This window comes from Polyodon spathula, chromosome 2, assembly GCF_017654505.1.
Source record: "Polyodon spathula isolate WHYD16114869_AA chromosome 2, ASM1765450v1, whole genome shotgun sequence".
Classification (NCBI taxonomy): domain Eukaryota; kingdom Metazoa; phylum Chordata; class Actinopteri; order Acipenseriformes; family Polyodontidae; genus Polyodon; species Polyodon spathula.
This window is the reverse complement of record NC_054535.1, coordinates 72,389,720-72,404,263: the sequence shown is the minus strand read 5'-3', so window position 1 is coordinate 72,404,263 and position 14,544 is coordinate 72,389,720. Positions and strand designations below refer to the sequence as shown.

At 37.6% G+C, this 14,544-nt stretch overlaps 1 protein-coding gene across 2 annotated transcripts in view; it reads left to right on the top strand.

The window, feature by feature from the left end:
* Positions 1-14,544, top strand: part of LOC121300073 (extracellular matrix organizing protein FRAS1-like) — a 108,192-nt gene that overhangs the window by 32,610 nt on the left and 61,038 nt on the right. For both annotated transcript variants that reach the window (XM_041228468.1, XM_041228459.1), the window contains exons 3-9: positions 9,301-9,408; positions 9,630-9,722; positions 10,436-10,595; positions 12,007-12,140; positions 12,895-12,978; positions 13,667-13,768; positions 13,972-14,163. In XM_041228468.1, the coding sequence (XP_041084402.1) occupies positions 9,301-9,408; positions 9,630-9,722; positions 10,436-10,595; positions 12,007-12,140; positions 12,895-12,978; positions 13,667-13,768; positions 13,972-14,163 (873 nt within the window). The remainder of the gene's footprint in view (positions 1-9,300; positions 9,409-9,629; positions 9,723-10,435; positions 10,596-12,006; positions 12,141-12,894; positions 12,979-13,666; positions 13,769-13,971; positions 14,164-14,544) is intronic.

The following is a 14,544-nucleotide window of genomic DNA, read 5'->3' as shown; positions in this document are numbered from 1 at the left end:
ACCTAGCCACTGTCAAATATAAATCTGACAGCTTGTTATGTATGCCTGAAATGATGCTAAAAAAAGACATTTAGATGAAGAAACTTTAAATAATTGTAAACACATACATTGACACTTTCAAGATAAAATAACTGAGACAGGATTTAAGGTGAACATTTTTAACCTCATTCATTAACTGAATAAACTATGTACAGTTCAGACCTTTGCTAATCAATGTAAGGAATGCAGTATGCTTTCATAGTCTTATTGAGGAGCAGTTTTTTTTTCCAGTGTGATCATTTGCCAAGTTGTATGGATGGTTTGCAGCATATTCATTAGTTACTTTCAATATTCAGTTACAATTCAGTTAAAATAGACTTTGCATTCTGTGATTGGCGCCAGTAACAGCTGTTTTTTTGATGCCTTGAAAAGCCCGAACACAAAAATAAACCACCCTGCTTGAGCTGGAGGCACTAAGAGGAATATATCTGAGATTTCTAAATCTGGAAGTGTCCTGGATTAATTACAGTGTGACATCTGCTTTGAGCATAAAGAATATCTAAAATGTATGCGTTGGAGGGGAGATTGTAGATCAAAAGCATAATTTAAATAAAATAAACCTGACACGCTATTAAAATATCTCAACAGCATAAGCAATTATGAAATGAAAGATCAGCAAATTAAAAATAAACCAAATAAAACTAGCTGACAATGTCTGGCATTGATTGGGAATATAATACTTATTAAACATTTGCGATTCAGTAGCTATACTTATGGCAGTGTCATCATTTCTATTGAATCAAGGCTCCAGGCCACTAGACAGCTACAGCTGCAGCAGGGAGTGAGTTTATTGTAGGGTCTGTTAACCAAATTAGCTGTGCCAGTTAGTTCTTGTCTTGAGGTGCAGTTGGAATCTCCACTTCATTTGTGACCATCCAGTAATGCTAAAATTAAGCTGGTATGGCAACATGAATTACACAAATGAACAAGAAGACAGGTACTCCATCTTAAAAAAATCTAGTTTCAGAACAGGTGGACACATTACTAGGAGTGTGCTGAAACTTGCATTTTCCGAGTAATTGCTTTTAAGAGATGTGAAGTTCTTAGGTATTAATTAAATGGAATAAAACATGTTAATTGCCCAATACAACACACTGTGGTCCCTCAGTTTCCCTTGCTTACACAATTATGGAGTATCAGTCAATAATAATCTGACAGTGTGATGAAACAAAGTAAAACTCCTTTATATTTTATAAGGGTTCATTTCTTCCACAATGGTAGCTCGAGTTAAGTTTAACCATGGTCCTGTTTGTGTGATGAATCAGTTACATGTGCTAGTTTTGCAATATATTTTCGTTGTTGGTTGGCCCCGGTACGGTTGTACGGCAATAAAAATGTCATCTCCACCGGTTGTAAAAGAAATTGGCTCAATCTGAGAAAGACATTATCCAAAACTTATTTCTGCAGTTAAGACTCAACAAAGTAAATGCATGCTAGATGTATATGAGATTGGTGCACCTCTCAACCAATTATTAAATCCTCATGTTTGTATGGAGACATTTGGTTGCTGAGACAGGGGGACCATTCCTCTGAAAAGATATCCCATCTCACTGTTTCTGCTGATGCCTGTTGTCTGGCGGGAGTGACAGATTTATGGCAACGAAGCTTGATTTGCTTTAACCCTGACAGTGAACCTGTAAACCTGTAATTGCATCCCTGAGTAGCCCTGGGGCTCACACTCAAACAGCATGAATGGAGCTGGAAACCCTTCTGCAAGAAGCAGCCTTCCATATTAAAACGATTACATGGTTTGATACTTGTTTCTTTTTTTTTTTTTTTTTAATCTATTAATAAAAACCGTGTTAACATTCTGCAATAAAAAGGTGTGATTAAAGACTACAATGCAAGAACTTGCAGTGGAAGTTATTTACAACTTACTCGGTTTGAAAAGGCAGGCTTTTCTAAGATGAAACTTGGGATTATTTCAAACCAAAAGAGTGCACTGTTCTTGAGTGTTTAGCACAGTGGTCTACCCATTAATCAATCTGAGCAATCTAATTGTACACTCTAATGTGTTTACAACGCTTTGGTTCTCCAAGACATTGCAAGCCACACACTGATGCTGCGTTTGCAGTTATTCTTGGGACCATGAATAGTCTTTACCAAAAAACTGCAGAATCACTTAAAATCAAATTCTTTGTTTTTATTTTATTTTTCAGTGTCTCATAAGTTTGGTTCCAGATTCTGTCTGCCCCCTTTTAGCTTTCCTCTGCAAGCTTTCCAGTGTGTGACAGCAGCCAGCTGAGTGGACACTGGTTTCCCATCCACAAAGCTAATTTATAATTAAGGGATAGTTCTCATGAGGGGACTGATGAAAGTAGGCACGGTGCCAGGCTGTTGGGTGGTCTAGCTGTGGCAACAGAGATGTATCTGACTAAGACTGGTACACAATGGCTGAAAGTGAAATGGGGCCTTTCGGCTGTTACACATGTAAACTACAACATTCACTGCATTAAGCAAAATGATCAAAGAATCAGGGGCACTGCATATCTGATTTAACCACCCACAGACTGACAGCTACTGTATGCAGACCAATCCAAACCCTGATTCACTTTTTTTTTCTCAAACTGCCCTAGACAGGCATACCACAAAAATGTTCAAAAGTAAATTACACTGAGGGCTTACCAAGCTCTAAGCATTTAGATACATTGCTTGCTCTTGCATAGGGCAAAAACCTAGAAAGTTCTGGTATTTACTAGTGTTTCTGTTAGTTGCAGCAAGTCTTGTCCTGGGCAGCAGTGTTGACTGCTGAATTATTTGCAGTTCTTGATGCGTTGTGCATCTACATTCTCCTTGTATGACTGAGCTGGGAATAGCCAGGCAGGAATATCAGATACCAGTTCTTGTAGGTAGTTTCATATGTAGGCAGGCGTTGTATGATTAATTGGAATTCAGTTCAGTGGAGGTCTAGGAGGGACAAGCTGTACAAATTCATGTTCTGCCAAAACGGCTTTGGTTGTCAAGGAGAAAGATATACTGTGCATGTGATGTATCTTCAATTCACATGTATTTATTGATTTATGTTTTCCATCCTGTTGAACCAACAAAGTTCATCAGTTGTGTCCACAAACCGCTGTGCGTTCTGTAAACTTTAGGGTCAGTACTCTTTACATAGGAGGTATGAGTTTTCATTAAGGGTGGGTGAGAAGTGTACTTCAGCATAAGCGGTGATCTATTTCTAGAAGAAGAAACCACGAAACAGAATTATTTTTAGAATGCAATATTTTGTGTTCACTCATAATATAATGGTTGTTTATATATCAGTGCTGTATTATTAACTACATCAGTTTCATTAATCTTGCCATGAACAGCTGCTGACTGTGTGGTGAGTATCAGTTAGGCTTACAATAGATTACACAGGTAAAAGGTAGAAACAATGTATTGCTTTAGGGGACCATTTTTTTTCCTTTTTGTCATTATCAAATGAAGCGCTCCCACAGCACAGTGCATTTAGAGACTGACTTCCATTAATTACTCAACACTTTTGACTGGTTTTAATAGTACTGCACTGTGTGCTCACAAGATACATTCAGAAAGCTGCATCACTGCTTAAATGTTTTATAAATAAATGTAATACTACAAGTGTGTACAGTATCTGTGAAAAAAGTGTAGTAAATCATGGAAAAATCTTTTTTAATATTTTTTTTTTCTCAGACGGAGCATTTAAATAGTGATTGTTTTTGTGGGAACTTGTTTTTTTTTGGCTCCTAATTGTGTTCTTTTAAAGCCCAGCCTACAACCCCACAAAAGACCACATACCAGCAGTTAATTGTTTTTTTAACCTTGGACAAAATAATTAATGTACCCAGTTCTCATTGTAGAGAGTATACTGCTGCTATGTTATTTTATTTAAATAATGAGAGCAACTTCCTTGCATACATTTTTTTTAAAAGGAAGCTTTTAAGTTAGATAGAGAAACAGTTTGGTTAAACACTAACATTTGTGATTACTGTACAGCTGTATGAGTGACAGGCTGCTGCTTTTAGCACTCATCTTTCAAGTGAATAGTTTGGCCTCCCTTCACTTGGCACAAAGCAGATGGAAAAATGACATATTAAACCTGTCCTTTGTGATGAAGTGCAGCTCTGCTGTGGAAAAACGTGCACCAAAGGCTAACATTCAATATAGTTAATTGTCTACTCTAGTGTTTACATTGTAACCTTAGGAGATGTTTGAGAACATCAATGGGAAATCCCACATTGTGTGAAATTTCAAACAACAGGGGCTTGATCTTGTTGCCAGCTTCACTTAAAGCGCTGGTTTGCTTTTAGTTATCCAAGGAATCTGCTTCCTTTTGATAGGAAAAAAGGTGTATCAGAAGAGATAACATGGTGGCTTATTCAACAATATTTACCACCAAGGTGGAATTTCTGAGGCCAGATAAAAATGACCACTAGGGGATTGCATCGGTAATTTCTCCCCACCAAAACAGTGAGTTTGATAACAGTCTATAGTGTTGTGCCACTACCATACAAACCTGATTAGTGGCCATTACAGCGCCACTGCTTTGCCATTGAAGATCATTTGGTACGTTTCACTTGAGCAAATGAGTCCCTTTAAAAATAATATCTGAAAGAGTGACCCCAATCCCCTCCTGCTGTCATGTATTTAAATGGCTTCAACCTCTCTGTTGTTCTTCATTAATGTTCTTCTTTGGAACAGCTTTTTAATCTTCCAGCATTCCCAGGTCTTGTTGTCATTTCATTTCTTCTAGTTGAGTGCATTGCATTGTTGACTAATTGGAGTGGAAATTTGCAATGAAAGATGTATTATTCAGCTGCCAAGCTCCTGCACTTGGGCAAGTGTCGCTGTTGCTACTGTGATTGTAAAAGAAGTGTAATTGCTTCCCGTTCATGGTATGGAATTCACAAAGCGCCCCACCAGACTGGCCCTCAAGACATACGATACATGCTTCTCTGCAGCAGGCTTTTGGCAGGAAATGTGTTTGAACAGTATTACATTCTAAAAGCTTTGTGTTTCAGCTCTGTTACAGTAGGAATGCCTTGTTTACAAATTTATACAGTGTTTTTTATCACCTCCGAGTCAGTGCTTAATTAGTGGTCAGCACTTCTTGATCAGTTGTCTCATCTGTACATCAAAATGATCATTTACGTTCTAATATGTCTAGCTGCCTTATTGTTTCACTTCTGTGACATTTCCCTGCCTGACTTACACAACAATATTTAAAACCGTATTCAGTAGTACTTGTACAATTTACCATCAAAATGACCTACCCATGACATCAATTAGCAAATGATGTGATTTCATCTAAAAAGAATAGGCTTTGGAATAGCGCTGTATGGTAAAACGCTCTGTATAATGAATGTACAGTCATTGGTTAAGTTTGGGATGAGCTATTATAGGTAATGCATTCATAAAGAATGAATGAGAGGTAGTTCATGACTTATCACTGAATATGAAAACAGTGTTGTTGGAAGTAATGATGTTTTCCGAACTGCTGGTTACCGTATTCCCATCCCAGCGATAAGCACCTATACATTGTATTTATAAAAAAAAACTCTGTTATCTCTCCAGAACCACTACTCCTCAACCAGTAAAGCTGCTTTCTCACTGAGCTTTTTAATAGGTTGTGCCCAGCAGAGAACGATAAAATAAACAAACTCTCTCAACATTGCAATTTCCAAAACCTACAAATAGATTTGCTCTTGATTAATTCAATTAAACTAATATTTTGTAACAGGGACTTTTTCATATGGTGGTGTAAGAGCAGCTTATTTCCGTGTCTCATGTGAGAGTCTAGGTGGACAATGAATTTTACAATACTGTATTCAACACTGCTTAATAAAGGAAATAGAGTTAAAATATAATAATACATGAACTGCAATAAAGAAGAAAACAAAAGCTGTTGGTTACTGTACACAAAGAGACTGTCACTCATCACAGCTGCAGTATGTTAATCATCTGTCATTTATCCCTATTTATGGACCCTTAGATATGTTAAGTCTAAAGGCATACTGCGTATATCATTTTAGAGTTATCAAGCATGTGTTTTTAAAACAGCCGTTGAAATACTTCTGCGTTCTGATTGAGCTGATCTGCTGTAAGTGGAATGAGCTGCCTTTTTAAGTCACACATTTTATATAGATGAAACCTGTACTGCATACGGTACCATTTTGAATGACAGGATTAAATAATCCTTTCGCTCAACTCTATAGTATCCTCCTCAGCAGCTGATTTGTGCTGCTGTGTTTTTTTTGGTTTTTTTTGTCAAAGATCTGTAGGGGTTGTACAGTAGCTGGTTATCTCTGGCAGATTAACCTTCATATTCATATATCCACACACTGTTAAAGAAAAATGTGCAGTGTAGAAATTTGATAATGGGAGTTCCTTTGGTAAGAGCAACAACATGAAATGGTATGGGTCTGCTAAGCACATTGGTAGGAATGAGACATAGCTTGGCTAATTTCACTCCTTTAACTGTACTGTAAAACAGCTACTCTAGTACAGTGATGTTAGCGGAGACAGAGTTAATTTTTAGAACCTGCAGGACATTGCAAAGGGTTGAATAAAGCAGACCCTCATATCAAGTTATTTAATACCCTGTACATGTAGGCCATTAAGTCACATATAGCTATTGGCAGGGTTTAAAATTATTATTTTTGTCATCCTGGTTTCCTTGTGCTTGTTGCAATAGTGTGGTTCTGTCAAATGGATTAGGTGAACCATTAAATTCCTTCCATATAAAAGATCTTTCAATAAATAATATTGTTTTTGAATGGGTATTAGCAACAGCAAGGGCACTGGAACTAGGGGTGCGGCAGCACCCCCTGGCTTTGCATGGCTTCTATCGTATACAGGGGTTACAGTTTTGTTCAATGGCTTTCAGCACCCATACTTTAAAAATTGTTCCAGTGCCACTCAGCAACAGATTACACTAGCTGCCCAAAGTCAGTTAGAACTTTCCTGTCAGATTTTCTGCCATGAGAGCCATACATGAATTGAAATGGCATAGTTGGAGTTATGCAGACAGGTTGTCAGGTTACAGGTACCTTCAAAATATTACATCCTTCTCGACATGGTGGAACCAGACAGATGCACTGGGCCATACATCTCTCACAGCCAGGACACTTTAAAACAGCAGGCAGAGTTTTAAATATAACTGCACTCTTAAATCATGCGGATCAAGCATATGTACTTACTCAAGCTGATTTAGTTTGTATTGTGTGTCAGCATGCATCCTGTATAGATACATATTGTAACTTGAGGATGACTGTATCGTTCACCTACAGATTCCTGCCAGCAAGATGCCAGAGAAAATGATTTATTACAACATAGGAATTATTTTCTCTATAATTATTTAAATATTTGCCAGATGCTTGATGCTCAAGCCTACAATTATTATTTTATTTTATTTGTTTGCAGTGAGAACGCAAAAAAAAACCCCACCTAAAAACCAACTAAAAGCTAAAGCAAAATGTCAGACTGGAGGAAACTTTTTTCCCTTTATGATCTCAAGTAACCAAGATAGAGAGTCAGTAAAACATGTGTCAAACGACACATAATACTGTACAGTTGGGTAGTGCATGTAATAATACATTCTGCATTCTGATGTGAAGTGGATCTGACAGGAAATACAATTGGACATGAATTATTTCTGCGGCACTGCAGTTTCTAATTGTGCTGCACACAGATACTAGGCTTGTATAAATCTGACTATAAAAGTGAAGGCACAAGGGAGGAATTCTCATACTAGTTCTGTTCCTCACTTTCAAAAAGAATGTGAAACATGCTGCTCTATATCAGTCCTCATTAGTATATCATCTGAAAAGACACAATGAGAATTACAGAGGGTGCCATGGTTATTATGCCAAACATGTACTCCTGGGTAGTGTACGTTTCATGGGAGTGATATATTAAGTACTGATGGTAAACTGTGACTTCCTGTCACTTTTGTTGCTCTGCACATTGCCAGTTCAGAAGACTTGGAATCTGGCTTTGAAACTTTCTGATCTTGAAATTTCAGCTTATTTGCATGCTACCATATTACTAATCCCATGTGACAGAGGACCTGTATGGGAGCTGCTTACTTTCTGTGACAGATTTTATATGCCCTGGCAGCGCCCACACAGCTCTTTTCAAAATGTCCACTCAGGTGCGCTGGGGTTTGAGATCTGTCCTTTAAATCACTGCAGGAAGAAATAAATAAAAACATAACAACAAGTGCTCTGGCTTTTCTGTTCTGTGTCACATCATGGATCGTTATTGCTGTGTTATCTGTTTGACAATGTGGGCAATAATCCTTACACTATCCGTGCACTAGAGCGGACATTTTGAAAAGAACTTTGATGCAGACTTTAAAGTTATAAGTGTAAAAAGGTGTCAGAATGTTAACAATGAAAAGAAAAATTGCAGGTACGTTATTTAAACAGTTGTAGTAACGCATGGGGGGTTTTCTGAACATCGTTACTTACTCTTTAAGAGACCTTTCAAATGAAGACAATCTACTGAGACATTTACATTTAGATAGTTGGCTTTTGTAAAGCCATACTAAGGAGCCAGAACAAGAACAATTGATATTTTACACAGTACATGTAAATTACTTAGAAAATGAACTCAGACAGTGCTGGAAAGACCCCATCACCAGGGTAACATGTCTGCAGTTTGATACTATTTTTGCTGTTGATAGCAGCTGCCACATATCATTTTGATCCTGTAGTACCAAATAAATCTAACTTGCGTTGCATAGCATTTGGCAAACCATTGGCAGTTGACATGTAATGCTGGTTAGCTAAAGATAATCTGTGGATTCAGAGGGTGTCTCCCAAGCTATCCATAGCATTACAGTTTCGTGACGGTTCATAAAGATATTTGTGCTATTTGGCACTTCAGTTGCTGAGTCTGATTTAGATTTATGACTGTCGTCACTTGTTCAGCTTTTAGACCCGATAAAGTCTGGGACACTCTGGGTGAGACACATGATATGTCCTGATGCTAAATTGGATTTATCAGTGTGATAGTATTTCTTGATCTACTCACAGTGCAGTTTGCTTGGTGTGATCAGTAGTTTGTACCAATAAGTAAGTGTGATGAAATCTAAAATCACAGATGAGTTTTACCACACGACTCATTAATCACCCATAGAATGGCCGTTAGCCTCTTGGTGAGAACAATGTGTTTGTAAATATCGTATACACCATGGTTAAGTTTGTTGAGCTGTATGTCACTTACAAGGAGTATATTTGGTAGTTGGTTTGTAATGGTTTCTGTAATGATAATAATCCACAATTCATTTATTTGTAGAATAATACAGTATGGAATCCTGATTCTTGCCAAGACTGCAGCTGTTTTAGTGATATTGTGATCTGCAAGACAACTCACTGCCACAATCCCCAGTGCGACTTCCAAAAGGTAATTTCTTTCAGAAGATAATAGAAAATTGGATTTAATATTTACATATTAAATATTTGTATGTGGTTAAAACACCCCACAGCATCTTTCTATAGCGTGCATATGTTTAAACTATTATGTTTTATTCTCTTTGTAAAAATGTAAATTACTGTAGGGTCTAATAGATTTCTCTAATCAATATTTTGGTTCCTAAAATGATACCATTTTTTTTTTTATCCTAGGGAGAACTGTTCAGAATACCACCAAATAAATGCTGTCCTGAGTGTGCCCCTCGAACCCAAGGCTTTTGTCAGCATGAGGGACAGATCTATGGGGTAAGCGCTGTACTGTTTGATCATTATGTTTTCAGTAGAATTAATAGACCACAAAAAGTTACCAAAGCTTACACTTATAATGGTTGCCTGTTTTTTTTTTACTCATGCAAAGCACGTTTGTGCTGTTATGTGCCACTGAGCCGTACAGGCTGTTTAATATTCCTGTTGGCATTCCTGAGGACTCATTCAGCTCATATTGGAAGAACACAATTGCTGTTACGCACCACATTCATTTTAGGGAGTCAATGTAAACTTTAAAGAGAACTTACCCATATATGAAACAAAACATACATCAAAACCTAGTTGAAATTTTTAAATGTGACGCAAATGCTTCTGCAACACATTGTAGTGTTCTACTTGTATATTATTCCCCATTTTTACAATACAAAAGTATAAAACTCAAAATTTTGGACGATAAATCTCATATATTAACATAGTTCCCCTAATACTGAATATGAAAATGTACTGTAGGAGTAAACGCTGTAAATCGGGCTGCAGGTAATAATTTTTTGATGATGTTTATAATGAAATATGTTGATAATACGTGGAAAATGAAACAAGGTAATAGAAAACTTAAACAACTCACACTTTTTAAAACTCTCCCTGCTTAGTGTTGTTATATTCCTTGCTGACTTTTCATCGCAAGGGGCAGACTCTTGAAGGCTTAAAGAGGTTAATGGTTCTAAATGTTGTTGTTGTTTCCCTTGTCACAGCATGAGAGTGAATGGATGAGCTCTCAGTGCACTGTGTGCTCCTGCACTAATGGGAAAGTTGAGTGTGGTCCCAGACACTGCCCTCCCCTTTCTTGTGGGAGAGAAGAAGTTCAGTATACGCCATTTGGAAAGTGCTGTCCTGTATGTGTGAGGACTGGAGGTAAGTCTAATTATAACTCTATAAACATCAGGAGGAGCCAAGGTAACAACTTAAACAAAGTGACTGGATTGCATTATTAACTTTAAACAGTGTTTTCAAACATGCCATAAATCACTGGTTGGTTTGTTATTTTTATTTTTTCATAGCAAAAGAAATGGAAATATTTGAAATGAATGCGTTCTTGTTGCTTTCTAATTGTTAATTCTATAGTTTTTTTTAAATTTTATTTTATTAACTTTCTTCATAGTGCCATGACCTTTTTGTTTAACAGTCTCCTTTTTTAGACCAGCTCTATTAAGCCCTGTCAGGGAGTAGAAGATGAACAGTCCTGAGAAACCATCTGGGTCAATCCCTGTTACTGTAACTCTTGTGGTGGTGTATGCTTATTGCTGATATATGGTAATAATTTACACAGCTGGTAATTTAAAATGAAGAAGACCAGCATAAGAGCAGGTTTTGATTTTCTGGGAACATCCACACTTTCAACTTCATCTGTTGCATAATTAAAGCAACACCATAAACACACATACAATCTCAAACACATAACTTAACCACAAGCAATATACATTACCGTGTCCCTTGTATAGCTCACTGCAAGGAATCACATTATTCATCCAGAACCTAACAACTCCATTTTAAATTCTGAGGTAAAAATAATAAATAAAGTTAAGTAGACAGTGCCTTCGGCCTTCAGCTAATGCCTTCATCACTATACAAATCCTGAGGTAACCCAAGACAACAATCTGTGTTTTGCACTTGTGTGTGTGCTGGAAGGTAGTAGAAGTGGCAAGTAGGCAGCTTTACATGTTAGAACAACCTATCTTGTTTTTCTATAAGGAACTTGTGTTATTTTTTCTAATTTGTGAATAGCGTCCTTTACCAAGTTGCAGTTGGAGGTACTTTTTATCTTTCTTCTTGTCTTATTGTTTGAAAGAGGGGTGCTATCAAAATAAAAGAATGATTTTTTACCCATTTACTTCAACAACAGGGGACAATAACATTGTTAAAAATGACCAGCATAGCTTCTTAGTAGTCTGTATCTTTGCACAGTCTTGAATCTTGAAACCTCTTACAAATGTATTAGTTGTGAGTAGATGTGGGAGATAGAGACTAGAAAGTGATTTATCTTGGGGGAAATGTCCTAAAAAGTGTTTCTAAGCAACAGCTCTTACTTTAATTGCATGTGAAAGCTCAGGTTGGCTATTAGAGGTAAATTATTGTTTTACACAATGTCATCTGTATTCAGACCAGGCTGCTTCACTCATGTGCAATGAATGAAAAGACAACTCGCGGCCAGTTTCTGTCTGTGGGAGCACAGTTAAGGTTCTAATTTTCATAAGAATAGTTTATTTGTAGATCAGTGGATGCCTTAGAGTACTGATGCTGTTAATGGCCCTGTACTTCCCCACAGAGACATGCTTATTCGAAGGACAGGAGTATCAGGATGGGGAGGAGTGGAAACCCACACCATGTTCAAAGTGTATCTGTAACAATGGAGCTTCTGAATGTTATGCTGCCGAGTGCCACCCTATAGTTTGCAAGAAGGTCTGTACCCTATTTCATTAGTGGCTTTGTATACTGATATTAAATGTACTTTTTATACTGTACAGTTCCATGCTCATAATATTTAATATTCTGCCTGGTGTCGTTTTATGTGTGCTGTTTTTCTTTGCTGTTTCTGATTATTATAATACTGTAGTAGTTATAAAACATGTCAATTAAAGCATATTGTAAAACAGGATTTTTTTGCGGTAACTTAATTTTGGTAATGGCCTTCAAGGACCATTTTTGCTGCAATAAATAGTGATATCAAACAGGTGTGAAAGAAAATATTTACACATACGTTCACACAATATGAAAATTTGCACGTTATCCCTTGGAAATGCAGAAACATTAGAGGGGCCCGTAAAATGTTTGAAAATGAAAATGGGTAAATCATTATATAATACACAGAAGAAACCCCAGCAGAAAAATGAGCCGGCCACGGTCTTACTAGCAGTGGCAATGCAAGGGATTTGGAGCAAATATTGCACAGTATTCCAGAAACATTAAGCACGCTGGTACTGATATGGTTAGATCAACTGCCAACCTGTGAAACAAGCACTTGGTGTGTTCACATGCTAAAAAAAAAAAAAATCAATCACAGAACAGAAGTTTGGAATCCCTTTTTTACCCAGAGTACGGTACATTTTCCCAGTGTGTTCCTTTGTACAAAACATTTGCATTGCCACTGAATATCATTTACAGTTTATTTTGCTACTTTAACTCTTCCAGTTTGTTCTTATGTGTCTCCTTATAGGATGAGCATTTGATTATCTATCCTGGAAAGTGTTGCCCACAGTGTGTGACAAACTCCTGCCTGGTATCTAAGAAAGAGTACAAGGTAACCTTGAGTGAACTGGACAACAACCATTTTTAGTCAGGAGCGCAGCTGCTTTTCTCCCACTGCTGGCACTCAGCCTGCTCTGATAAGAAATCCCAGCAGGCTTTGAAGGTGGATGAAAACTGGAATAAAGAGTTGTTAGAAGTGAAAATTAAAGATGGATCCCTTGGCTCGCTAACTTTCTTGGCATGCGGCCTGATACCTGATAAAGCTAGGCTTTTTCACACCAGCAATCTCTCAATCCCCTGAACAAAGAGAATCAGAGAGATAACCATTGGATCTTCTATAGCATTCACACTAGTGTGGGATTTCAATCCTTTGATACCTTTGTCTGGGCCTGTCGAATGTGTGATGCAGTTCAGTGTAATAAGAGGACATATATGTATGTATTGCTGTCAGAAATCATAATTTAAGAACATAAACTGGGATGGAAATGAAACCCAACATAGTCCATGACACATGTTTCCAGAAACGTGTTATTTCAAAATCTGTCAAAAATGATTTGGGATAAACACTCTGATAATTGGTATTGCATTGAGTGGTGTTGGCAGTTGTGTACAGATGGCCTGTCAGCATAAAATAGTTTACCGGGTGAATATCTAAAACACTAGAAACATTTTAAACGATTTTATTCTGCCCTAAGGAGCAAATGATGCTCGTTCACTACATTTCTTGTGTTCTCCTGCAGCATGGGGAACAGTGGAAGAAGAATGCTTGTACCACCTGTATCTGCGATGGGGGAGAGGCCCGTTGCCATACCCAGACCTGCCCAGCAAGCACCTGTGAGAGGGTAGGTTCACATGCTTAGCTGTTTACACGCGTGGATTTAGCTATCTGTTATACTACTTGCAACAGTGATTGTGTATGTTGGGCTATTTAATCTGTGGTAGAAATCAAAACACCTATTTGATAATGTCGTAGACTGTCTTCTGTCTTCTGTCTTCCTTCATGTAGTAGTATTGATTGGTTCCCCTGTTCCTCTCTATGTTATAGGGCCAGAACAAAGTGAAGAGAGCTGGCCAGTGCTGTGAAGAGTGTGTATCGTCCAAAGGAAACTGCCTGTACGAGGGCACCATCCGATACCATGGCGAGATGTGGAATGGCACTGGCTGTGAGTTCTGCATGTGTGAACGTGGCCAAGTCATGTGCCAGAAAGCAGAGTGCGCCAAAGTGGAGTGCGTATGGGTAAGAGCAGTTGTGTATATAGTGAAAGTGGTTTAGTACTGTGTTAGAATAGATGTGTACATTTAATAGTCTGTATTTCTGCACTTTTTAGGCTAAAAATCTTATAGTTTCTATTTTTACTATAGAACAGAGCTTAATATTGAAATCCAAATTGGAATTAGGCAGCTTGATGAGCATACAGTGGTCATAACTGAACCCTAGCAGTTCTATATTAACAAAGCATTCCAACGCCCTCTTGGGAATTTTGAGTAGCGTGACTTTTTTTAATTGTGTTGATTGGAACTGTCAGCAGTATCGTTTTCTCATTCTTTCCATCCTGACTGTAGATCCCATTGCACTCTCATTGAATATCTCAAGTAACAGAACAAAAGAGAAATAGAA